Consider the following 26,719-nt stretch of genomic DNA (forward strand, 5'->3'; position numbering starts at 1 on the left):
TGAAACTGATGTGTTTGGGTTATTTTATATACAGAGTGGTTGTTAGGCATATGGAAAAATTCCAGGAGTCATCATCACATTGAAAAGGGGCTGTAAATAGAAATATTAACATCGGTAATTGTCAAAAGTTAGTCAAATATTTCAAGCAAGGATCGAAATGATATGAGTCAAAAAAATTCAAAACTCGGTAATGTACAAAATTGCATCAATATTCGGTCTATTTGGTGAATACCGAAGGCAAGAACTTGAGAATATGCAAGTTACTCAAGTAGAAGATAAATGTCCGTTTTTTGGTGAATAAACCAGTGACTAAAAGCAATAAATATTAAGTTATCACAATTGATCAAGTATACAAAATGCAAAGTTCAAAGCTGATAAAAGAATAAATTGTCCATAGAAGTAAACCACCTTTTTTTCTTTCCTGTTTCGACTCTCTTAGGCCTCTGTGAGACCTCTAGGGAGTTAAAAAAAAACACATTTGGCCAAATCCCAAGTATCAGTGCGAAATATTTGAATTTGTAAGGTTCTGAAAAATATACAAGTCACTGTATCGAACAACCACAATTCTTCTGTATGAGGCTGAAGGTATTACTAGGCTGATGAGTCATGTAAGATTACGTCTGTGGCTGAAAGATGTAGGCATAGAGGTCAGTAAGTATACCCTTGAAAATTGTGGTTTCAAGAATACTTTCGGGCATACCTTTAGCCCAAAAAGTAAGTGATGAAGAGGGGTCTATAGCCCCTAAAAATTTGCTCAAGAGCTGGAAATCGTTTTAAACCTTTTTGTGGGGGTCTTGAATGAAAGCTATCTGATTTTGCGACGGTTTCTAGGTTGTGCTTCAGTTTTGAGAGCCAAAAAACCGTGAAATTTTCGCACTTTTTTCAGTATTCTGCTCATAACCCGAAAAGTACGCATCCTACATAAAAATTTGTCCTAATACTCTTCAAAAAACATAAAATCTAATGGCGTTTGGAACATTGGAATCGGTCTTTCAGCTGCAATTGACCGTCAAAGATAAATGATTTTTACAAACTCATGAGTTGAGAATAATCAACTTTTAAACTGCAGTTTAAAAGTTGATTATTCTCAAACTGAATTTGTCTCAATTTGAAGTTGAAAAGTTATAAATTCGCATTCAACCTGAGCATATCACATAATAAAAAGTTCAAATTGGAAAGTGCTATGAAAAAAACGCTTGAAAAAAATCAGACTTCAAAGCCCTGTATTTCGAAAACAAAGCGTTTGTGGGCCCATATTCATGAAACTTATTTCTAATGATCCTAGAAATATGTCATTTTTAATTGTATCTCCAATTAAGTAACACCCTGTATAAAATAATCGAATGTTATTTCCAATTTCAGGAGGATCATAAGAAGCGCTGATCTAAATGATCTAAGCTACAAAAATTGATAAATTAATAAATAACATCTAGCGATTGGGCGATAGTTAATGCATGCACCAATTGCACGCACTCTTGGGGACCACAAATATATATTACTCTAAGTGGGTAATGACGCATGAACCAACGAACGGTTACGTGAAGTCAATGATTATCTTAAATTTTCTGTACTTAGAAGCTTAGACAGGGTTTTTTGAACTTGACAGAGCACGTAATCGATTGTCATTCTGTAATCATGATAAAATTAATTGAAATAATAGCATTTCTCTATTTCAGTATCGTAATGAGTTCATTGCAGTTCTAAAAACAGTGCTGTAATGAACTCATTACAGCATCGTTTTCAGTTATATTTATCGTTTTGTGGTTGTGACTTCCAATCCTATCAAATTTCAACAAACGTCAAAAATTGTAAATATAAAATAATTTGGATATAGTGAAATGATTTGCAACATTATTCTCAAATTCTCCTAATTCTGGTGGTTTTAAATAGATTTTGTCAGACATAATTCACGAAGTTAATGCATAATTGTAAATTATTTCAAAATTCGAACTGTACGATTCATATTCAAATTCGGTAATCTGTCAATTTTCGTAACAGTCACACCAACTGCCAAGATACAATATAAAAGTCACTAGGATATATAATCTGATTTTTTTCATTGAATTTCGACAATATTACACAAAACTTGACAGAAATAGAGAAAATATCGTCAAATACTCGTTGCAGAAGGCAATTCCAACACTCATGCGTTCGAAAACTCGCTCCTTCGTCGCTCGTTTTCAAATTTCGCATTCATGTTGGAATAGAAGCCCATTCTGCAACTTGTTTTAGAATATACTATTATTCAATCTTTTTGATTTTAGTTTTCTTCAAATCATCTGAAAAAATTTAAAATTTTTTTCTGTTTGCAAATGATTCCAAACGAGAGTAGGTAAACCTTTCATCAAAAGGAAGGTATCAGCGATATCATCTCCTACACTTTTACTGATTGCGCCAAATTATCACATCTACATCCTATGTGGTTGTACGCTATCGAATTATTTGTTGTTTACATGTGGGCCGAACAAAATAGGTACCTAATCCAAATTTGAAACTGATACAGTGTTCGTTTGATTCGATAGGTGTGAAAAAAAAGCTATGGATGATGTAAAAGGGAAGGAGGTGCATGTGAAAATTGCCCCAGATGATCATCATGAATCGAAAGCGCATTCTGAAGAGCAGGAACCTACATCTGTTAAAGATCCCGCGGAGAGAGGTTTGTCAAAATAATATGAAATCATTTTACTTACTGGTTCAAGGAAGCTAAGGGTAGATAGTGGACACTGAGGTGAGTCAGAATAATCTATATTTGAAGGATTTATCCCTCTTCATAATCAAGCTACAGAGTATTTTATTGATTCTGACAATTTTTTCTATTACGCATAACTTTCGAACCACCCCATATATTTTCATGATATTTGCTACATTTATTCTCTGCACACGGAAAAAAATGTATTCTCAAATCAAGAAATAGGATATTCTTGAAATATTAAACTTGATCCAAGTATATATTGAATCGGAAAAAGTAAAGTAAGAAATTTGGTATACTTGGAATGAATAAACAGAATACCGAATACATATACTTCATAGAAATATATAATACTTCATACAAGTAAATGATGTATTCAAAATGAAGGAATAAATTGATTGATTCAAGAATACTGCTACATTTTGTTTGAACATACGATATTGCGACTTCGAAGATATCATTTACTCATTATGAAAATTGAAATATACTCATTCCAAATTATATTTTTGAAGAATTGGTTTACACATTATAATTATTGCGAGTGATACATTTTAGTTGTAATTAGAATATGCCCAAGTCACAAAGATGAATTGGAGACCTATTTGCTCATTTTTCATGTTCGAGACTAATCATAATAAATGAAAATATGAAATTTTGTAGACAAAATTTCGTCATAGTGAGACATATTTCATTTTAATATTTAAATATTATGGTTTGAGTGTTAGAAGGGGAGTGAATAATTCATCTAAAATCCACCCTGTGATTGAATTAGCAGATAATATGAATTTTATTTTTCTTTTTATGTTAATTGTAGCTAACCAACTCAATAAAGGCCATACTAGATAATTTGTTAATATACCGTTTCACAATACATCTAGTTTCTGACGCTAAAAAATGTCATAGCGGTACCATATTGAAGTAAGTTATGTGATATTTTGAGATGTGTTAATAATACATAAAAATATAAGTGAAATTGATTTTGGTGAGCAATAATGAACCTAAAAAATGATAAGAAAAACACATATTTTCTTTTGAAATAACTTTTGTTTCAACATTCAAAAATGGATGAGGTATACTAGCAATTAAACACCTGGGATTGCCCCAGATAGCAAGGTTCTCGTGACCGACACAACATGGGAATAATCGTTAACAGTTTACGTTATATGTGTGATATAGAATAAGCCAAAAATTATTTAATGGATATAAATGTATTTTACAAAATATAATTCCTTTGAGAGGTGTCTAATGAACTGAAATATTTTGATCACGGATTTCGTTTTGAATAAGATGAATTTTTGAAAAATTCAAATTATCCAGTTCAGAATAAACCATTCATAATCTGAATTATATTTGCATGTACTAGATCTGAGTATATTATACCGAAATATACTAAAACGCGAGTTCTTTTCCCTGCATCTTCGTCAACATGATTCGACTCGTTTGATATGCCGCGCCAATGAAAACGTTCCTATCCACCTGTTGGCAGTATTTATCGAAATACAAGTATATAAATGCTTTCATCCACTAGATTCAAGAATATTATTCGAAGATATACTAAAATGCGCCCTCTGTGCAGTTTGCATTAGAAAATATCTCTTTCGATCCCCTTCAGTCTCATTTAGGTGATAGGACTGATCGGTCTACGGAAGTTTTAATTGTGTTATAAGTGTAAGATACTGAATATATACTGCAAAAAGCAAAATTTAATTAGGAATTAGGGATAAATGGAGTGTCTGAGTGGAAAATTTCAAGGTAAGTTTTTATTGAGAAATAATTTCAACTCATTTAATTTTTTTTCATTAATTCGGATTTCATTTTCCTTTTCATGATGCTCTTGGTGTTTTTTACTATTGTGATTCAGCTTGATATCTTTGTATTATTTCTTTGAGGATTAGGTATTTTTGAATTGATATTTTCAACAAAATTCTTACTTTTTCAGAACAAATGCGTTAATATTTAATAGGGTCTGTTATAAAGATTTTCTAGAGATTTCTAATTATTTTCGAAATATTAATGCACTTTTTGAATACAACTTCCTGTTCATAATTGATTAATGTTAATTGAATTTGATTCTTTTGCAGAATATGGAAATTGTTCATGAACAATTGGGAGTTACGTTATCATTTGCTGATGAAAATGCAAATCAATAGATATCTATCGATATGAGTGAGATACAATTTTGGAATAATTCTTCAGGACCAGGTAGTATTTTTCATTCGAAAAAGTCCACGATAAAATTTATTAATCACAAATTTCTTCTTTCTTTGCAGATCTCAAATGATATTGGACAAATCATTCAAGAACAGAAAAATAGATCAACACAGAGGAATCAAACCGCCAAGCCCAACTTGTTTTTGGTATCAGGGGAAAATCTATTATAGCCGAAAAGTTTCCAAATTGTTGTATATAGATGTAGATGAACTTTTAAGTATGTATCTCGAATTCTCTCCACCTAAATAATTTATTCTTTAGGAGATAACTATGTTCCTTTAATCATTTGTATAGTACAATGTTTTATCCTGTATTTGTATAAATGTAATACAATTTTTTTCCAATGTAGATATTGTTTATTTGTTGGTTTTTATTTATTTTATGATGATATGAGAAATAAATTCGTTTTTTATATATGCTGTATTTTATTTATTAATCAGATTAAGAAATCTAATGGATTGGATAGATAATTGCATTTATTCTTTCGAATAATTTCAAAGAATTGATTTGAAATTAATATTCATTTCAAGTAAGTTTACTGTTTCTTCGGAACAACCATAAAATTAATTTTGAATTTATCATATTACATACTTATTCTAACACTTACTTAATTTTGGTTTGAGTATATCAATTCTTTCATTCGAGTATATGATTCACTACCTTCAAACGAAGAAATGATTGAAATTGAGGAATTCAATATCTTGTCTTGAAAATATTTTATATTCAAACGAAATTTATCAACCACTCATTTCAAGTATAGTCATTTACTCACAGCAAATATAAGAATTTTCTTTGGACCAATAATACCGACTTTATTAAATTCAAGAATATCATATACTTATTTGGAATACTTGGTATATTTAAATTTGGAGAATAAAGTATACTTGACCCAAATTTATTATAGTCTTGCTTATATATGAATCTATCATATACTTCAACCAAATATTATTCACTCAATTTGAGAATAGATTTTTTTGCGTGCAACAACTACTCCATACAAACATAGCAACTGAATTCATTTTTCAGGTCAAACCTAGGAAAAATTGATAAATAAGATTCAACAAAAAAAAATCTGCCTATATATTAGAATTCCTTAAATTTGAAAGGATATCTGAATAAAGTAGAAAAAACCAAGGAGAGCAAGGTATTTCTTGAACTGTCGCATTTATAGACATTTATCAGGCCCTAATTTTTTTGGGTCACAAACTTGAAACATAACGAATAAAAAAATTTGTATTCGAATAAATCTGTGATGATTTCAAATAATTGTACCACTGAAAACAATAACATTTATTTATTAGATATTTGAAATGAATAATAAGACTATCACAGTCACGTCTTGAAAAGCAAATATCATTAGGGGTCACTTGAGATCAGAAGATTACTCGACACAAATAAACGATAGATTGCAACTTTTCAGGTAATCGAAAACGATTGCAACAAATTGATACAATCAATAAATGATAAGAAATCAATAATTTTTCTAATTCAACGAACACAGAAAGAGCGAAGAATCTTGTTTTTTGGGTTAAATCTCATTTATCCATTTTTTCAGACCAAGTCTAAAAAAACATTCAGCTACTATTGCTGCAGAGAGTAAACATACCAAATATCATGAAAATATATAGGGTGGATGAAATTGACAAAATCAATAAAACACTCTGTATTTTGATTATAAAGAGAGATAGACCCTTCAGTGTCCACTATCTACCAGAAGCTTCCGCCCATTTACCAATGAATCACCCTGTATATCAAAGTTTTTTATCATGTATTTCATGATGTATTTTTTTGTACTAGTGATAATATCGATTTCTCTGGAATTGTACAGGGTGGGCAAATAAGCGAGGTAAGCGGCTATATCTCAGGATCCACTCATCGTAGAGACTAAAGTGTACAAGAGAACACACTCCAGTGTGTTCTCTTGTAAATAGAAATATAGAAAATAATTTCCAAATTATTTTGAAGTTCGCTAGGGGACGTAATAGCTACCGTCGAGAAAAAACTCGACGGTAGCTATTACGCCCCCTAGCTGTAGAGGTATGAAATTCAAAACAATTTCCACTGTGTTTTCTTCTACACTATAGTCATAAAAAATTTTACCGCAAGTCTCTACGATGAGTGGATCCTGAGATATAGCCGCTTACCTCGCTTATTTGCCCACCCTGTACATCCTGATGTTCAACTTCCATTCAGACTTCAAAATGGATGAGCTGAAATATAATGTGGCACATTCCAAAAATATTTCGATATCGATTCGAATGAGTAATTGATGAAACCATAATAAATTTATGTCTTTAACTAACTGATAAAAAATTCCATATGGAAATAATAACTTCAATTTCCACGTATTACAATTCAGAGAACAAAAATGATTTCACCACAATGATGTTTTGTCAGTACTGCATTTTCAGCTGATTCTGAATAAAATATACATCAAATGATGTTTTTGAAATAAAAGTAGGTATATCGAATTGGTGCGTTTGTTCTAGGAAATAATCATTTCCACATTTTGAACCAAAAATACACTCAAACGATGAATTCGTGGTGAAAATTGACCACTTTCGCAACATGGGGTCGAGCATTGTCGTGCTGTAAAACCACTTTATCATGTCTCTCGTTGTATTGCGGCCATTTTTCTTTCGAAGCTCAGCTCAATTTCATTAATTGCGTTCGAAAACTATCGCTTATGATTATTTCAGTCGGTTTTAACAACTTATAATGCACTACTCCGAGCTGGTCCCTCCAAATACTGAGCATGACCTTGGAACCGTGAACATTAGGTTTGGCCGTCGACGTGGAAGCATGGCCTGGATATTCCCATGATTTTTTTGCGCTTGGAATTATCGTTATGAACCAATTTTTTGTCTCCAGTCACAATGCGATGCAGAAATCCCTTCCGTCTTTGCCTTACAAGCAGCTGTTCACAATCAAACAAACGCTTGGTTTGGTCTTCTCCAAAAACGAATTGTGGAGAAGATTTGTGGAAAATACTAAGAGACCTTAGTCCCCCTCTAAGAATTTTTCTGGTAACGGAGAACCATCCACCAATAGATGTTGGATAAAAAATCAAAAGTGCTTTACGAAATGGCTATGAAAGGCAGTAGCAAATCCTACATAGATCACAAATGGTTGTTCTAACTCGCTCAAGTTTAGAGATTCTGAGAAGGTATTAAAGAGGCTTAAGAGAGTCGGGATAGAAAACATAAAACAAAGAAACACAAAACTAGTAATCTCCAGTTCAAACTTCAAATAACTTCAGTGATGAAATGATGAAGATTTGTCTAACATTTTCAACGTTGATCATAAATAAAAACATTAAAATTAACATAATCCGCTCATCTTACACTTTTTGAAATGCCCCTTATGTATATTTATGAAATACTAGTACTTTCCAATCATATTAGACCCCAAAATCTTTTTTTTGTTGTACTTTACAAATGAATACCAGGAAAACAAATTTCAGATTTCTCGTTCCAGAAAACATTCCCAGAAATAGGAATCTATATTCTACGGTTGGGTGAATATATAATACTTATTAGATTTGTCTAATATTTTCAGCGTTTATCATAAATTAAAACATTCAAATCAACATAATCCTCTCATCTTACACTCTTAGACATACCCTTTATGTATATTTAGGAAATACTAGTACCTTCCGAACATATTACACCCCAAAATTTTTTTTTTGTACGATACAAATGAATCCCAGGGAAACAAATTCCAGATTTCTCGTTCCAGAAAACATTCCCAGAAGGAGGAATCTATATTGTACGGTTGGGTGATATTTAGTACATATTATAAGTAGTTATTAGATTTGTCTAATATTTTTAGCGTTGATCATAAATTAAAACGTTCAAATTAACATAATCCGCTCATCTTACACTTTTTGAAATGCCTCTTATCGTATATTTATGAAATACTAGTACTTTCCAATCATATTAGACCCCAAAATCTTTTTTTTTGTTGTACTATACAAATGAATCCGAGGGAAACAAATTTCAGATTTCTCGTTCCAGAAAACATTCCCAGAAATAGGAATCTATATTCTACGGTTGGGTGAATATATAGTACATATTTGATTTGTCTGATATTTTCAGCGTTGATCATAAATTAAAACATTCAAATCAACATAATCCACTCATCTTACACTCTTAGGCCCAGTTTCACCAAATGCTTTAATCTTGACTTGGCTCTTAAGTGAGGCCTTAGATCACGATTAATGTAATGTAGCGTTTCACCACATTCCAAAGCGCCATTTAATCGACCAATCGCGATTTAGCACTAATCGGCCATTTTTGGAGGATTATAACCTTTCAAGTTGAGATTAATAATTATTTATCAGTATGGAACTCTGGTCTATGTAATTATTTTTCCGGAAATTTCGTCAAAATGGCCTTTCGACAAGTATATGATCTTGCCTTCGAAGAGATGATAATGATGAAGAATTTGTCGTTCGACGTCCTCGATGGATCCGAGAAAGAGAAGATCATTTCCAAAATTTGGACAATGCGGATTTTGAGAAAAGATTCCGACTCTCAAAAGAAGCTGCACTCCAAATACTGGGAAATTGGAAGTGTTGTAGTGGAAGAACATCAAGAGATTGCGGAAGATCCACGTCCAGCAGTGAGGCAGGATCAATAGGACTTAACACATTGAAAACAGCTGAACAAAGAAAAAAAAATCACTCACAGCCAGCAATTTTTTTTTCAAATTTTTTGGTCAATTTTATCAAAATATGACTATATGTATAGGCTCAATATTTCCCATTTAAAATACACGTAAACTTTGTTTTTGTGTTTTATGAAATTTATTGCAAGGAATAATTCATTGATATGTTTGATTGAAATATTATTTAAGAAGCAGTTAAACTTGTTAATAAAAATAAATAAGTTAATAAAATTACTCATATAGACATACCCTTTATGTATATTTATTAAATACTAATACCTTCCAAACATATTACACCCCAAAATCTTTTTTTTTTTTGTACGATACAAATGAATCCGAGGGAAACAAATTCCAGATTTCTCGTTCCAGAAAACATTCCCAGAAGGAGGAATCTATATTCTACGGTTGGGTGAATATATAGTACATATTAGGTTGAACTTTACCCGTGGCTTGTATGCGTTCAACGCAAACGGAATCCTAATAGCTCCCGAATGATTAATTAAACAAACATTTCAGCTGGCAACACGTAAAGAGAGAATCCCTTGTTTGGGAGAATAGAGAATGGACCGTGGAGCTTTGGAATATTGATGAAATCTATACTCACAGGAGTGGTTCCAAACTTTTCGCCGCCTATCACTGATACCCCATTCTATTGAGAGAAAAACAAGCGCTTTTTGTTCGTTTTGTTGGTGATAATTCACGATCGAATGGCAATAGGTTCCTTCGACAAAAAAATAGATTTATTAGGTTGACCGAACTGCGCAGTTTACCCTATCAAGAGTTAAGTGTAATTGTGTATGGATAGGAAATTTCAGTTGGAATCATACTTGTTAAGTAGTAGTCATTTGTTACACATTAAGGGCAAATCATTTTCAAAATATACGATTTACAATGCATTTGGGGCATGCCAGTCATAAAATATAACACATAAACATTGTATGTTTATGCTATGAATAATAGATAATTCAACTAGGTGAACCGCTGTTCGATATTATCCTAATTCAATGGAACAAGGCAAGTTGATCTCATTGGATTAAAAGGAAAAATTATCCAAACGTGTGGCAATATCATTTCAAAGAAATGTCATTCTATTCATGAAAAAGTACATTTCAGTGTACTGAAACTATTTGAAGTGATTTAATTGCTCTAAAAATTATGATATAGCAACTACGAAATAGGAAATATTCAGAAAAGATGAGGCAACATCTGAATGTTGGTGAAAATTTTAGTCTTTCAACGATTCGCTTCACAGGGTATCCTGAATTATGGCTTACTTTTCATTCTTTCCTTTACCCCTGTATACAGGGTGGCCACTTTTTCAATGGGATTGTATTGGTAACTTTTAAACCATAAGAGTTAGAAGGTCGGTCAAATGGAAAAAAAGTTGCATGCATGGAAGCATTATCAAGCAGTTCAATTTCGAAAAGTGTCATAAAATATACAGGTCCGCATTGAAAAAAATGAGGTTGAGGGTGGCCTAGAGAGCACGAAACGTTGGATACGAAATCTGATTATGTCAAATTGAGAACAATTTACTGTCGAATCAAAAATTCCTGTAACATTTTTTGATAATATTTTAAATAAAGTGGGAAAAAAAGAAAAATCAAAATGACAGAATTTACTTTTCTTATGATATCTCAATAACCGGCCCAGATAAGCTCGATTTGTTTGAACTGCTTGATAATGCTTCTATGCATGCAACTTTTTCTCCATTTGACCGACCTTCTAACTCTTATGGTTTAAAAGTTACCAATACAATCCCATTGAAAAAGTGGCCACCCTGTATAACAAAAAAACTAAGTAACTGAGAACGGCATCTGAACAATTATGTTCCCGAGGAATCAAGCTACAATTAAAAAAAACTTCCTAAAATAAAATCCACCGAAGGGTTCAAGAAAAAATGAACTTCGTTGAGATTTTGTCATTTTCCCTGATTTTGACAGTGTGTATATTCAGAAGTGATGAGTGTAGATCAGCTCTTGTCATTAATTAAATTTTTATACTCAATGTTTCATCATTAATTTAAGTGTGTTTGATGGGAATTTGAAGCTTCAACGTGCTTCTTCAACATCGCATTCTAGTCTACGCTGAAACTGTCCAGTTCCTGACAAGGATCTGATGATACTGATCCTAACCAAATGAAGCATGATGCCACCATGTCTTTTGAATGTCATCTGATCAAAGCAAAAAGGTCGCAAATCATTATTGAATAGTAGCCCAGATGCCGGAAACCAAACATTCATTAGGAAATCATTCTATTAAATAATAAACATAATTTGAAACGAATGATCATGTTGGAAGAGCGGGCTATGAAAGACTTATAAAGATAGCAGGAGATCGAAAACCCACTGGAAGGAGAGACGTAGGAAGACCAAGAAAAAGGTGGCTGGAGAGCTGGGTATCCACCTCGGTAGAGACACCATGAAGAAGAACAGGTTACGACCTAAATAGAAGAGGAAGAAGAAGAATTTAAAACGTGTTTCATCCTTTTTCTTGTAATTCTCATTATAATTGGAAACATAGTGCCTTACCAAAACTGTTATATTCAAGTAAAGATGAGATAATTAACATTGAAACTTTTGCAGATGAGACACCTCCTGTAGAAGAAGTAGTAGTTTCTGGAGATGAACCAGACTTGGCTGCAACTAGAGGCGGTAATTCATATGCAGCCAAAAAAACTGTGGCTCAAGGTAAGATGTTCAGGATTTTTCTATATATCTCGATAATTCATCAAGCAGATATTGAAAATGAAGTCGTATAAAGCTATATATTTTCAACAACTGCATTTTTAAGAAATACCAAGAAGAAGAATTGTGATAAATATCATATATAGTTTGGATATAGTTTACCTAGATTCCATGAAACATTATGTCTACAAAATTCAAACTTCTTAACACTCCGCTCTTTCGCTAACATCAAACACTAACTTTTAATGATGTGCAAAACGGAACACCAAGACGGCATCAACTGTCTCGATGATCAAAGAAGTATTATATTACAAGCAGTTTGGCATGGTTGATTTCATAATTGCAGGGTCTGCAAGAAGTGAGCATGCATAGATATCAAAATTAAGTTAGATAATTATTCGCCAAAATTAAGTACTGATAGGTGATAATGTCAGTAAACTCCGCTCTTGTATCTCAATGGATTGAACCTAGATGCTCACGAGATAGCTATTGTCGTTAGGAATGTTTTCAAATCATTATGTTCAACTCTTCGATTCTGTCTTCTGTTAACATTTAAACGCAAAGCTCTAGAAACTCGAAATATATCGGGTATGGGTGTGATGGGATCTCAGAATCCCTTTGAGCTGGAAAAAATGGATGGCACATTTTCTGGCTCGATTTTTGAGACAATTCATTTGGTGAAAACCACAACCTCATGAATTCAACTATTTTCAAGTTATAAGAGAAAATTGGCAAATTGCGTGAAATGAAAAGTTTTCATAACTTTTTTATTACTGGTGCTATCAACATGAGACAAAAAGTTCTACAGGCACTTTTTTGAGTAGAATGTATTGATGTTATCATTTGTTTTTTATTGCAAATACGACAGCCACCTACCAGATTTCAAAATATCACAACTTTTGGTTTACATGAAAGACCTCCTTTGAATTTTGGCAAAGATTCACCCTCTTTAGATTTCATTTAGTAAGAACGTGTATATGTGGTCCCCATCGGTGTATCGGCCCATAAATGATTAGCGCTGAAACTCCTCAAAATTTTTTTCAATAATGAAGATGATTTAATAGTTGGTATTCAACTAAATTCACCTGGCATTAGACAAAGCAAAATTTTCCTGGCCTAAAACTCTCAGTCTTGAGTTCTAGAAATCATTTTCAAACAAAATTTAACCTCATTCCAGACTCAGAGTGGATTTTCGTGGAAATTCGTACTTTCAAATGAATTTTTATTATTTCTCGAATGCATATTGAAATCATTAACAACAATTCAATTTTTTTATTTTAATTTTTTTTAATTTATCGATTTTTCATTTTCAGGAATGATGGACATCGCTCTCATCACTTCAAATGCCAACCAACTTCGATACATGATGGAGTACGCATCCGAATCAAGAACTTACTATGTAAATTTATTTCTAATATCGGTCTCACTGATACTACAAGTTGCTGTAGGAATTTCATTACTTTTCAAAGGAAGATACCAAATGAAAGGTGATCCAAAGCACAAAAACGTTTCTAGAATTAATAGTTTTTCTGTGATTGGTGTGTTTCTTGTGACCCTGATCAACGTCTTCATAGCTAGCTTTACAATGAGTTCAAAACCAGTGGCTCCTAAACCACAAGCGAAATATCAACCTACATGAATATAAAATTGAAATTTTAATTTGAATCAAAATGAAAAGATTGACGATAGATTGTTTACCTTCGAATGGACATAAGTTATTTTGTGTTAAGGTTCAGAAATACATTTTCAATGAAAAAGATTTTTTATTTATTTTAAACACAACATGAAAAAAAAATTGAATTGCGTAATATACATAAATCAGAAATAGGATAGAAATGTCGTGCGTATCTTGAATTTGGGAAATAACGGCACAGGGTGTTTCAAATATATTGTGCCAAAAAGTGTGAACAAAATTCAATCATAACTTTGAATTATCAAATCAAAACCCTAATTTTTTATGATTGCGTTGGATTCTACAGAGAAAAATAAGAGTAGTTTTCAAATATGATCATGCTCACAAATTCAATAATTCAAGAGTTCGAGATTTTATGAATTTATGTCATACGTAGAGTCAATATCATTCAATATCTTTCTAGAGTGCGTTTCGGACCAGTATTCTATAATCATGATGAACGATTCAAATGTTCAATATTCTCTTGGATAATGGAATCGGTTTGTGTTCATTTTCAATAAGCTTCGAAGCACTCAAAGCTGTCAATAATGACAATTTAAATTTAAAACGTTTCAATGTAAACAAGGTATTATCGATGAGGAAGCAGTATAATCCCAAACGATTGGCTAGAATAATGCATTGCTATATTAGTTGAAACATCAGAGTATTGAACAGATGGAGGGAGTATACGAGTATGTCATTTTCAGTGAGCAAATTTTGTCCCCAACATGAACTATCAAATTTGACATGGAGCGCGCGGAAATGGAATCATATCAGTGATGCAATATTTCACTCAATTCGCGAGTTTCTCCACAAAGAACGCACTTCTTATGTCCCTTAGTGAATCATCGTTCCATATTAACTCAAAATATATTGACAGAAATTCAGAAAACGAACGTCAAGAGCTCCAAACGACGTGAAACCAATGATGACACTAGGAGAGCAGAAGTTGCCGAACTTTAGATTTCAGCAGGTAAATAAAGAAAATAATGATTATTCTGCGTATTATAATTTCGACAATTAGGAAAATATCAGATTTCAAATATTCAAATTTGCATATTCAATCGGGAATCACTCAAATAAATACATTTCATTCAATATAATATGCATTCATGTAGGATCTAGTTATTGTTCCCTGTAAATAATTGCGAATATCAACCGGATGCTTGGAGACCTATTAGTTTCTTCTAGTGTCGAGGGCATGACAGTTTCAATGAATTTACAGGGAACGAATTGTTATTGTACATATAATGTAAAAAGGATGTGTTATTCTTCGAGGTGTCGAAGATATGTCATGGAGTTGTAAATCTTGAAGAGATTTACTGGGGGGTTGTGAAAGTTCGAAGACAATACGGTCGTACCAGATGTGTCATATCAGGTTCTAGTCCTTCGAGAATATTCGATTTCCAGGAATCCGCGAAGATCTTTGTGGGCGGTACGGCAAAGCTCTTATTGGACTAGGAGATGGTACTTTCGACTAGGGGATGGTACTTTCCCTAAGGGTGTAGTCAAGCCGAACGAAGGGAGGTCGATATTCGAGACAGGGTAGTTCCAATCGGCAGAGAGACAGTTCAAGTTAAGACGAAGACGAGTGAAGTTCGGTCTTAGTCGAAGTAAGAGTAAGTTCTGTCGGTTGAAACTTAAGACGTAAGACGAAAAGGCGGTTCGCGGACTAGATTAAGAAGAGTCGCAAACAAATCAAAGACGAGACGACCGAAAACTTGAAGTACGACAAAGACGTGATAATCGAAGACGTTTAGAGTAATTAAAACTAGAGTTAAAGACGAAATTCAGTACCGTGGTGAGAAACTTCTAATTAGGACGTTATAAGGATCTTCTCAATACTGAGTTTGTGCTGTATAATTGTGGCTTTGTAAATAGATGTAAATAATTCAAAAGAGTTAATTATTACAAATCCAACAAAGTCACGGAGAAAAAGACGAAAGGCCAGGTAATCGAATCATCACTCTAGACTCTAGACACTCGATTAACCAAGCCTACATTCATAACGATATAGTAAAATTGTGGATTTGAAAATATACCACAATCCGACAACGTAATCTAACCATCTTGGCGACATGTAAAAATTGCGTATACTCCCTCTACCTATGTTTATTACTCTATGGTTGAAGCCATAAAAATCTCAGATTTTGACATTTGAAAAAAAATGATCAAAATAACTCTCATCGTTTTCCACGAGTTTTGCAATTAAGTGTTGGTAATTTCAACTTGAATTATTTGTTGACGGTTCGATAAAGCTGTAACTTCGAATTTCCATTCATTTCAATTAACGAACTTCATTATTTCGTCCCATGAAACACTCCATTTTCTTTATAGCTGCCCGTTTATACAAAGGCGACGTATAATTAGATTTATCCGTGTTTTACTTTGATTCCTGCGTGTCCCTCTGTACAAAAGCTTTGATGGTGTAAACACCTGCACGGAATCTGCGTCGATCTGTCAGGATAGTCGTATAAGGATTTAATGACGGTCCTGAAATACGCATAATTAAAAGCTTGAGTGGCGTTTAATTACTTCTATTATCAAAACAGCTGTCGTGCAAATTTTCTACTATACGTTTCCGAGCAGAAAGCTGGCCTGGAACCGTCTGGAGGATTATCCAAGCACAAACGAATTTCTATTCGGATGACAGAAAACTTTCTACTACTTAGTAACTAAGCAGTAGGAAAGTTATAACTTCATCAAACTGCAAGGGATAATATACTCGATCTTATTGCGAGTAGGTTCTAATAGAGATGCTGGAGGAATTCAGCTCCAGGTATCTACAGAGTGTATGTGAATAGTTGCGGAAAAATTCAAGGAGTGTTATAAACTTTTTTTTTGGGACCCCTAGTTACGAACAAATTTTTTGTCAAAAAGTTAGGTGGGTCTGACCTATAAATTTCTTTTTACACCCTTTTTAATTACAACCCACTAAAAATGGCGGGGTTTTTATTTTTTTCTTAAAAACTAGAAACTGATTAGAATGAGAATAAACAAACATTTCATGCGGTCGAAGGCATGCAGAAAAATCTTTGGTGATGTCCCTCTATGGTTGTCAGGGGTAGAGAAATGCACTCATAAACCGTGTTTCGCAAAAAACTTTTTCATGTTCATATTTCACATAAAAAAAAAATTTTGGATAGCTTGATCTTCTATTCTTAGCAAATAGGTTCTCTCGTAATTCTCCTCTAAAATACACGATTTTTGAGATAAAATAATTTATGAACAGATTAAAACTCTGAGTCGTAGATCCTGGAATTATTTTCGAACTAGAATTTAACTAGTAAGCGGATTTTATTTTGTTGTGATAACTAATTCTCTAAAAGCATTCAGAAGATAACCAAAAATATTCCCCGAATGTGTAGCTCCACATTACACTTTATTTAGACGAATTCGCCAACTACTACGAGAAAGCGGTACATCGAAAATGAATGAACAGTGAATTTTAGCAAAAACTTTGGAGGGACCTTATTTGTTAAGAATGAATTAATTGTTTAATTATAAAAATGAATATGAAAAAAAGTTTCTCAAAAAATAAGGTTGAGGGGTGGCTTTTTCTACCCCTTGCAGTCATAGAGGAGGTCCACCAAAATGAATGCCTAATTTAATTCTTGTCAGTTTCTTGGTTTTCAATGAAAAATTTAAAATTGCTGTTCGGGGACCTCTTTAGGGGACTATAACTAAAAAGCGGGCTCAAAAAAAAAAAATTATATGAAAGACCACTCTATTTTTCGACAAGTAATCACCCCTAAATTTCATATACACCCTGTATACAGGTACACCTTTTAATTCAATTGTGGCAACAAGAAGCAATTAGACATAATGTATGTGTATAGCCAAATTTTTCATCACAATACTCAATATAAATATACCTGCATTAGTGTTACAATGGTCTTTCGTTTACAACTTTCTCACTCATGAGGTTTTCAGAAAGATACAATATCTTTCTCCTACCCTAATTAGTGTGCAAGTACCATAATACCATTGCGCAGGCATACAAATTAGTGAATAAGAAAAGGAAGAAGAAATTCACGGTGTACAATATGATTTTATATTTCTAACATATGAATAAAACTGGAAAAAGGTGAGTTCATTGATGTAAGTTAAGAGGTGATGACCAGTTGAGTTAGTAGAGTGTTCAAGGATGTTTCCAAGGGCTGTACCGCAACAAATTTCCTGTCTGTCGTCCATCAGTGTTTTTTATGATCCCCACGAAAACGCCTTACTCCAAATATTCAAATAATTCAACTCAGAGTAACTTTTTCATTGATCATGGAGTACGACATATAGAATGGATTCAATACTGGCGGAATTGAAGCAGTTCAATTATTCATGAATCTTCAGTCTCACTGGAAATAATCTTTCCAGAAAGCTTGATCGCGAACAGATCCTTGACTGAATGGACCATCGCATAGACGTAGGACGATAGCTCCGGTCGACCAGGAATATAATAAAATTTTCAGAATATCCCCGCATAAAGCTAGCAGGATTTCACGCCAGATGAACGAGATAATTGGATAAACTTGTTTAATTTTTGAAACAAGCGCCTGTCAGCTTAGAAAATCTCCCGTTACGGCTCAAACCCAGCTGGCAGTTATCCCACTCTACGAATTTCCATCGAGATAGGTTAGAAGTTTTCATTACTCGAAGGAAACAAACTTGTATTACGCGAGTCCATCATACTTCAACGGGTGGAAAAGGGGCAGACATTTGAAGTACAACAGAAAGTCGGTATATAAAGGGTTGCCCAATAAGAGGTTTCATTTTGAATAGCCTGCTATCTTGGCAACTTCCGACATTTGACAAGTAGAAACTCACTGAAAATTAAGCTATACACGTTTCAACAAAGCATTGAAATTTTTGAAATTCTCTAAAAATATGGTGAAAATTTTGAAATAACAGTTCGCAAAACTAAAGCACTCTTGAGTCGTGAAGAAATTTTTTGCTCGGCAATAATGGTACTGTTGGAAATGAGCTGTTGGGGCAAGTTAGTGGAGTGTAGAACAACCGGGAGAATATTGCTGTTGTAGACCGCTGGCGTTGTATTGGCGAAAACCAAAAAACCAAGCTGATTGATGATGTCTGTAATTGGAAGACGTTCATTTCTGTTTATATAAATGAATAAATAAAACTGCGCTACGTGCTACACAAGCGACGAAAAAATCGCAATTTTGGAAGTTGAGATTCATGACTGTGATATTTTCGAAGAGGTGATCACAATTGGCGACCGAGATTATGTGATTTATTACCTTTAGTCTCTTTTCTTTGGTGCCAAGTAAAAGATGAGGCCTATGCCAATGATCGACAATAGATTGATAACTTTAAAGACGGAATTCATTGTCCAGTGAAATTTTGTAATTTAACACCTTTAGAATAGGGTTATGATAATGCTGCAGAATGAATTAAAGACCTAAAGATGAAATTCGTGCAGTTATCGAAGACATACAGCTGCAAATGTGCGAATTGATCATGAAAAAGATATGGTAATGCAACCATAGTCATGGCGGGCATTTGGCTGTTTCTTTACAATGAAGTAATTGTTTTCTCTCAAAATATACTGTTTTTTTATATAAAAATGAAACCTGCCAATGAAAAACCGTTTTTATTTAGCACAAAAATAGTTGGGTCAATTCTATGAAATTTTATATATTTCTGCAATGGTCTGCATTTTGACATATTTTCGACAGTAGTTGGCAACTCCGCATTTACTTGAGGAGCACTCTTCTTTTTTCATAAGAAAAAAATAATTGTTTTCTTATTTCTAATTCTAATTCTGATTCGAATTCCAAAATCTCGGATAACTTGAAAACCACTTTCTTTTTTGACCAATATTAAACTACTTTGTGAGACTCGGAGGAGCTTCTTCTTTCCAAGTTTAACTTGAAAAGCTCAAAACCTTCTCAACCTTCCAGGGCTGTGGGGTTGAAGGAAATGAAAAAGCTGATGAACTTGCAAAAAGTGCATCAAGGTTAACACCAGCTGGACCTGAGCCTTTCTGTGGCTAGGAAAAGACCAATATAAAACTGTGGTCCAGCTATGGGAGTTGAATAACAGGATAATCCACTGGACTAACACTCCTGGACTTGCTCAGGCAAAGAAATTCGTGAAGAGTTCACCTACCTACGCCAAGATGCTCTTGAAGCTGTCACGAGCCGAGCTTCGGGTGATGGTGGGACTGCTGATGGGGCACTGTCGGTACAAACATCATTTGTACCGCATGGGAAAGTCAGCAGATGAGATTTACAGGCTCTGTGGATTGGAAGCAGAAACAGCCGAACACATGGTATGCAAGTGTCCAGAGCTGGCTGGCTTAAGAAGCATTCATATGGGTAAGCTGGTCCTGGATACCAGAGGGGTAACGGCCAAGCCCCCTAAGGAGGTTATCAGTTTTATTAACGTCGTTGACGACCTCCTTGAATTTCCATGAATGAGTAGGGTAGAGAACAAAAGATCTACATGGTCGCAGTTCCCGGAAGGCTTACCGAACCACAACGACCCCAGTTCAAACAATAATACATAAATTCTCTGCTTTGCAAATTACATCCGCCTATAGGCTCATTTATAGCAATCACAATGTCTGTTCCAACAGTGCTCAGTCCGGAGCACTACAATATAACCCAAAGCTCAGCTCGTGGCAGCTGCAGAAGCTCCAAGCTCCAAAAGATCAGACGTCTTCAAGGGTAGATATATTCACTTATCAATACGTGTTAGCTAAGCGAAATTCATTAATTTAATTGGTTAATTTCAACAAGAGTTGTATGATCATCGATATAGGTTAGAAGTTTTCATTATTCGAAGGAAACAAACTTGTATTTCGCGAGTCTATCATACTCCAACGGGGGAGAAGGAGCAGATATTTCGAAAGTTCAAACAGCGCCAATGAATGCGTCCGAGAATCGAAAATGAAACCCCACTGGGACGAAGATTGCTGTTCAAAGTTGAACGAGAAAATGATACGACCAAATGGGAATTCGATATAAAGGAGTTTTTGGTATTGGGAAAAAATTCCCAGTCGATTTGGAACTTTTGTGAGTTTTATTCGGGACAAATTTTCACGACGATTCTATTTTTATTAGTTTTCCTCCATGGATTGTGGCGGATCTGTGGAAAAGAATTGCGATTTCCGTTTGTCGGAACTTTTGAGGAACATCAAATGAAATAGAGCACGATCGAGTTACTCTGGATAAAATGGAAAAAATCCGTTCCGAGGTGCAGAACGATTTACAACTCTCATAAAGTTCCAAGCTCTTGCTGAATATTAATCAATGAAAAATAAACTAGTTTTTACAATAAGATGATAATAAATCTATCTTTCATCATATTCCAAAAAATTTATCAAACAAAAATAATATTAGGTGTACAACTTTGCTTCATCCGTTTAGCAATAGATGGATTCAGCGGTAAGTGGTAGTCGACATAAATAGATCGTAGATGTCATACAATTAACTTAGGTATTTGTAAACTTAACACCATCGAAATAGTAGTCGATTTGTGTCTGCATCATAAAGTTATTCTCGATTAAACATGTCAGCTTACGAGCCAAATTCTCTTCATTTGCGGGAGGTTTCAATTTTCACTTCAATATGATGAAATCTGGGACTGAGGCTCATCGAATGCTCTCATATGCCTATGGTGAGGCCGCTATTAGTGAAAAAACGAGCCGAGAGTGGTTTCAACGCTTCAAGAACGGTGGTTTTGACGTCGAAGAATAGAGAAGGTTTTCGAATATGCAGAATTAGATGCATTACTAGATCCAGACTCGTATCAAATGTAACAAGAATTGGCAGGATCATTGGAAGTGACGCAACAAGCCTTACAAAACGCCTGAAAGTCATGGAAATGATTTAGAAACATGAATGAGCGAGCGCTCAGAAATTCTTTATCACGTCAGTGTTTTTCTTATTTTTTATTCGAATATAAACATTCCAAAACGTGATAATTTCAATACCTCAATTATTTATTCATTAAAAATATCAATTAATAATTATTTTCCATTATTATTGAAAAATTTTTGCTTTAGCTAAGAAAATCGATTTCATCCGAAATAGATAAATTTGAAATCAAAAAGATAAGAAACATTCTGTTGAAATCATCAGGTAAGTTATCATGGAATATCACTCCACAGGTTAATATGTCTAATTGACATATTTGTTTCAGTTTAAAACCCATTTTACATTCAGGAAGGCAATCAGCTACTTATCACTGAATATGAGATTTCTAATGGAAATTTGTTGATAATAATGATTATCTACTTGAAGCCTAAAACAATCGAATATAATGAAGCTATTTTACAATATGTAATAAACAATTAGGTATTCACAATAATTGCCCAAATACCGAAAAAACAGACAATTCCACATTAATGACCGTGGAAGCACTAAATATTTGATGGTCCAGCAACGTATATAATATGAAAAGTAGTATGAAAGGCATCTCATCTATACGATTTTAATGAGGTTTAAGTTACCTTCCTACCAAAAGGGTCCTTAAATTTAAGTGCGTCCTTTCGAAATGAATAAAATATTAATGTGGGAGTAGAGACACCTGAGTCTTTCGACAACCGAGAATGTATGAATTAAATTTGAACTATACCTACATTCAAGAACGATTTGTATTTGTGATGAAGTTTTCGAAATCAGTCATTTTGAGAACAAACTTTTATCCAAGGAGATTATCGATAGAGCTATTTGAACATTTATAGATTATTATTCATTTGTTGGAAAGAAGGGAGAGCACTTTATACAACGTGTTAATGTCGAGGCTGTACTACTAATAATAATAATAATAATAATAATATAGTTTATTGAATCATAAACAATAATCGCAGAGGCTAAGAGCCTGTACGCGATATACAATTGAATACATTCATGTATACATTATTTCTTAAGCCATTACCATTATGAAAATACAATTTAATAGAACAAAAAATTATCCGCTGAACGTCCAAAGAGAACAAAACAAACATATCTAATTTAACTTAAACGTATTCATATTATCCCAAATTTTTACCCAAACCATTTACACTATACCCACACCCAAATCGATATCCTCGAGAGTAGGAACTGTAAATTCCCACATCAGTTTGTAAGTGTCCGCCATAAATTAGTCAATAATTAGAAACATCTACTTCCTCTATGTCTAATCCATTCTTTGATGAGTCTTTTCCTCTTCCCAATGTTCTTCTCATTTCTTAATTCCCTGGGGATTTCCCTGTAGATTCTCGGTGCTAGGTATGAGAAGCATCTCTGACCGATACGTTTTTCAGCTCTGGGTGTAAATATGCAATTCTTATTCCTGGTTTCATACGAACACTCTATTGGCTGCAGATCAATTTTCCCAGAAAAAACAGCACTCAAAATTTGAGTAATATATAGCTGGTGAGGATTCATTACCCCTGACATAGCGTATAATTCGTCTGATGGAAATAATAGAGGCTTACTATAGATGACACGAAGTAACCATTTCTGAATTATTTCTACTCTTTTCATATGACTTTCATATGCACCACCCCAACCTATTATACCATATCTTATCAGAGTTTGACAGAGGGAACTATATATCTCCATGAGCTCTTCTACATTTAGGTACTTTTTAAGATGTCTAAATCTTGGCAAAAGGCATCTGAGTTTTTTGACTAATGTGTCTATATGCTTCTCCCATTTCAAATGCCTATCTATTGTAATTCCTAAATATTTTATGGCGTCACCTTCAGGTATTGACGTTTCTCTGTTGATATTCAGTGGGCCCATTTGTGGTAATCCAGATTCGTAGGAGGCGAACGGTAAGTATTTAGTCTTTTTTAAGTTGATAGTCAGTTTATTGGATTCGAGCCATTGTTTTATCTTTGAAATATCCTCCTCGGCTTTAGATTTTAAATTCGGCCATGTCTCATCCTCGTATAGTATAGCAGTGTCGTCTGCGAAGCTAATGACTTCACCCTTCTTTTTCATCAACAGTAAGCTGTTCACGTATATTGTGAACAGAATCGGTCCTAGCACTGTCATGTTTTTTCTACAACTGATTTGAAATAAACTCTGTCTCTATTGAAATGTGATTTTTCACTTCCAAGAATGTTTCGCACCGAGCTTGTAATTATTTTTATATCTACCTACACTATAAATCTCAAAATTCCAAAAGTTTAGTGGTCACGAGAATATTCGATATTCTTTATGAATTTTCTGTAGTTTCGCGAAAAGGTCAAAACAGGTAATTTACATCCAAATACAAATTTTCATCGTCTGGATCAATCTGCAGTTCTGAAATTAATAGGAACACAAAATTTCGAATAGCTATATTCACGGAAACGTCAGTCGAATTACGTCCATGAACGAACCTTTTTGCGGTAGCAAAACTACATTCGAAACTACTCTAAAAATTGCAAGTTTCTATGCCTCGCCGTACTAGAGTTATCTTGTGTCGTACGGTCAGACGAATAGATTCAAATTTGAGGACGAATTTGTGTTCAGTCAACCTTATCGTTTGAGACCATTCTCGGCTCAAAATTAGAAAATTACAGAAATTGTGACGAAATGTTCAGTGAACGAGCACTCAGAATTTTTTTTGAAATTATCTTTGGATCTCATCTCCGCTATATTCTACAGTTTTTCTTCGATGAAGCCGAAAGTGCAACCAGGCGGCTGAAAATGTGGATGGAGTTTATGGTCCTGATACTGTGACATTTAATCACGCACAGTTTTGGTTTCATCGATTTCGTTCTGGTAATTTCGATGTCAAAGATGCACCCAGCACTGGAAGGCCAATTGTCGAAAATGTCGATAAAATCATGAACATTGTCGAGTCCAACCGTCATGTGAGCACTGTTTCGAAGAGCTGAATATTGCACAAAAAATCGTTTGGAACCATTTGCATAAGGCTGGTCTCAAGAAGGAGCTCGATGTATGGCTTAACGCAAAAAACTTTATGAACCAAATTTCCGTCTGCGAATCGCTGCTGAATTACAATAAAATCGACCCATTTTTCAATACGACAACGTCAAGCAAAAACGGTCGTGGTCGAAATACGGTGAGCTGGTGGAAACGGTGGCCAAGCTAGGATTGATGACCAGGAAGGTTTTGGTGGGGTTGGCAGGAAATTTTCTACTACGGGGTACTCCTCTACGGCACAACTATTAATTCGGAACTATACTGTCAACAATTGAACCGTTGAAGAAAACAATCACCCAGAAGCGGTCAGCTTTGGTCAATAGGAGAAGAAATGTGTTCCATAAGGATAACATCAGGCCACACACATCGATAGAGACTCGCCAGGAGCTCAGGGAGCTTAGTTGGGAGGTTCGTATGCATTCACCTTATAGCCCGGATTTGGTACCAAGTGATTACCATATGTTCCTGTTCATGGCGAACAATTTTGCTGTTGAAAAATTCGATTCAACAGATGCTCGTGAATTCGACTGTCTCAATTTTTAGCCAATAGGGACAAGGGCTTCTATGAGAGGGGCATAATAAAATTACCTTCAAAGTGGCGCTTTTTACCTAAATCATAGAATCATACTAACAATGCTAATCAACCATAGAATGGTATTATGGTGTCGCGGGTGACACCGCCAGTTTTCAAACCTGCGTCCCAGACGTGTTTGAGTGGGGATGTCGGTATGCTTCTATGTACCTTTCAGGCGGGTAGTGCGTCGTCGAACTTGGTGGTTTGAAGTTATTATTGTTTGTTGATTCCGCTCGTAGAGACACTTGTGTCATCCGCGACACCAAGATACTGTTTGCGTATTTTTTTTAGTTTCATTTGAAATGGCATCTTCAAGCAAAAATTTGAGTCAAGCCGAATTAGAAGAAATTATATGGGTCTATGAGCGAGGTGAAACTGATTTAATGTCAGATATACCCGATATAGAAAGCGAAGATTCTGAGAGTGAAGATGGAGAGCTGTCCAATAGCGACTACTCAGATAATCTTTCTGTAGAGTCTAGTGATGAAGAAGAAGATTTAAACTTGGCAAGAATAGTTTCAAGTGGTATAAACAAAGATTTTAAACAGGCTCCGAGAAGGAAATTTCTTCAAAACTTGGCTCTTCAGTTGGTCACCCCCCACATGATAAATAGACTAAAACAACCAACATTATCCAGACGTCTACGGTTTTCATTCCTGGATGTTTCGGGAGAAAAAGAAGAGTTTCCAGTTCCTGACCAAAGAAACATTCCAGCTACTCAAAAAAGATGCATGGTTGTCCCAGAAGTGCCAACCGAAAAAGTTAAGACAGATGTATTCGATGTAAGAGCAATATTTGTGCTGAACACAAAAAAACCAATTTGTCCCCCATGCAGCTTGGATAGTTGAATTATTTCATTCAATTATGTTTGTAACGATGCTATTTAAGAATTTGTATTAAAATATTCGAACATAAAGTATTTGTTCTTTTCTTTCGGTGTCACATACGACACCACTATACCAAGCATGTCCAAAAAAATTAGCATACCATTCTAGGGTTAAAGCCTTGTTTTCCATGTAAAAATAATAGATTTCTTTCAACTACACCTTATATTTATAAGATAACTTGTAAAGTCGTTTTTAACATCCAAAATTGCATTGATCGTAATACTGAAAAATTTATTTCCTCAAGTAAAACCCCCAGTATATCCTTTTGAATACCAGTCACCCAATTACTTCCCCCAAAAGCTTATTCTCCGCCTCATATGTTAGAAGAGGTACTCAAAAAGGACGATATCTACGTCGTCCAATTTGCTGAATAAATAAGTTGTGCGATCCTGAAAGACGCAGTGAGAGTGTCGGAAGACCGAAATTACCGCTTCTTTTCAAGGCA

General features: G+C 34.3%; 1 protein-coding gene and 1 long non-coding RNA gene across 2 annotated transcripts; both read left to right on the plus strand.

The window, feature by feature from the left end:
- Positions 1–2,465: 2,465 nt before the first annotated feature.
- LOC123673637 (ninjurin-A-like) lies at positions 2,466–14,014 on the plus strand. Its single transcript, XM_045608223.1, has 3 exons — positions 2,466–2,656; positions 12,154–12,258; positions 13,569–14,014. The coding sequence occupies exons 1-3, from the start codon at positions 2,539–2,541 to the stop codon at positions 13,892–13,894; spliced, it is 549 nt and encodes a 182-aa protein (XP_045464179.1). The 5' UTR covers positions 2,466–2,538; the 3' UTR covers positions 13,895–14,014.
- LOC123673638 lies at positions 4,356–5,248 on the plus strand. The gene is made up of 3 exons (XR_006746518.1): positions 4,356–4,441; positions 4,771–4,891; positions 4,960–5,248. It is a non-coding gene; the product is annotated as an uncharacterized LOC123673638 (long non-coding RNA).
- Positions 14,015–26,719: the final 12,705 nt, after the last annotated feature.

The sequence above is a fragment of the Harmonia axyridis genome, chromosome 2, assembly GCF_914767665.1.
Source record: "Harmonia axyridis chromosome 2, icHarAxyr1.1, whole genome shotgun sequence".
Taxonomy (NCBI): Eukaryota; Metazoa; Arthropoda; class Insecta; order Coleoptera; family Coccinellidae; genus Harmonia; species Harmonia axyridis.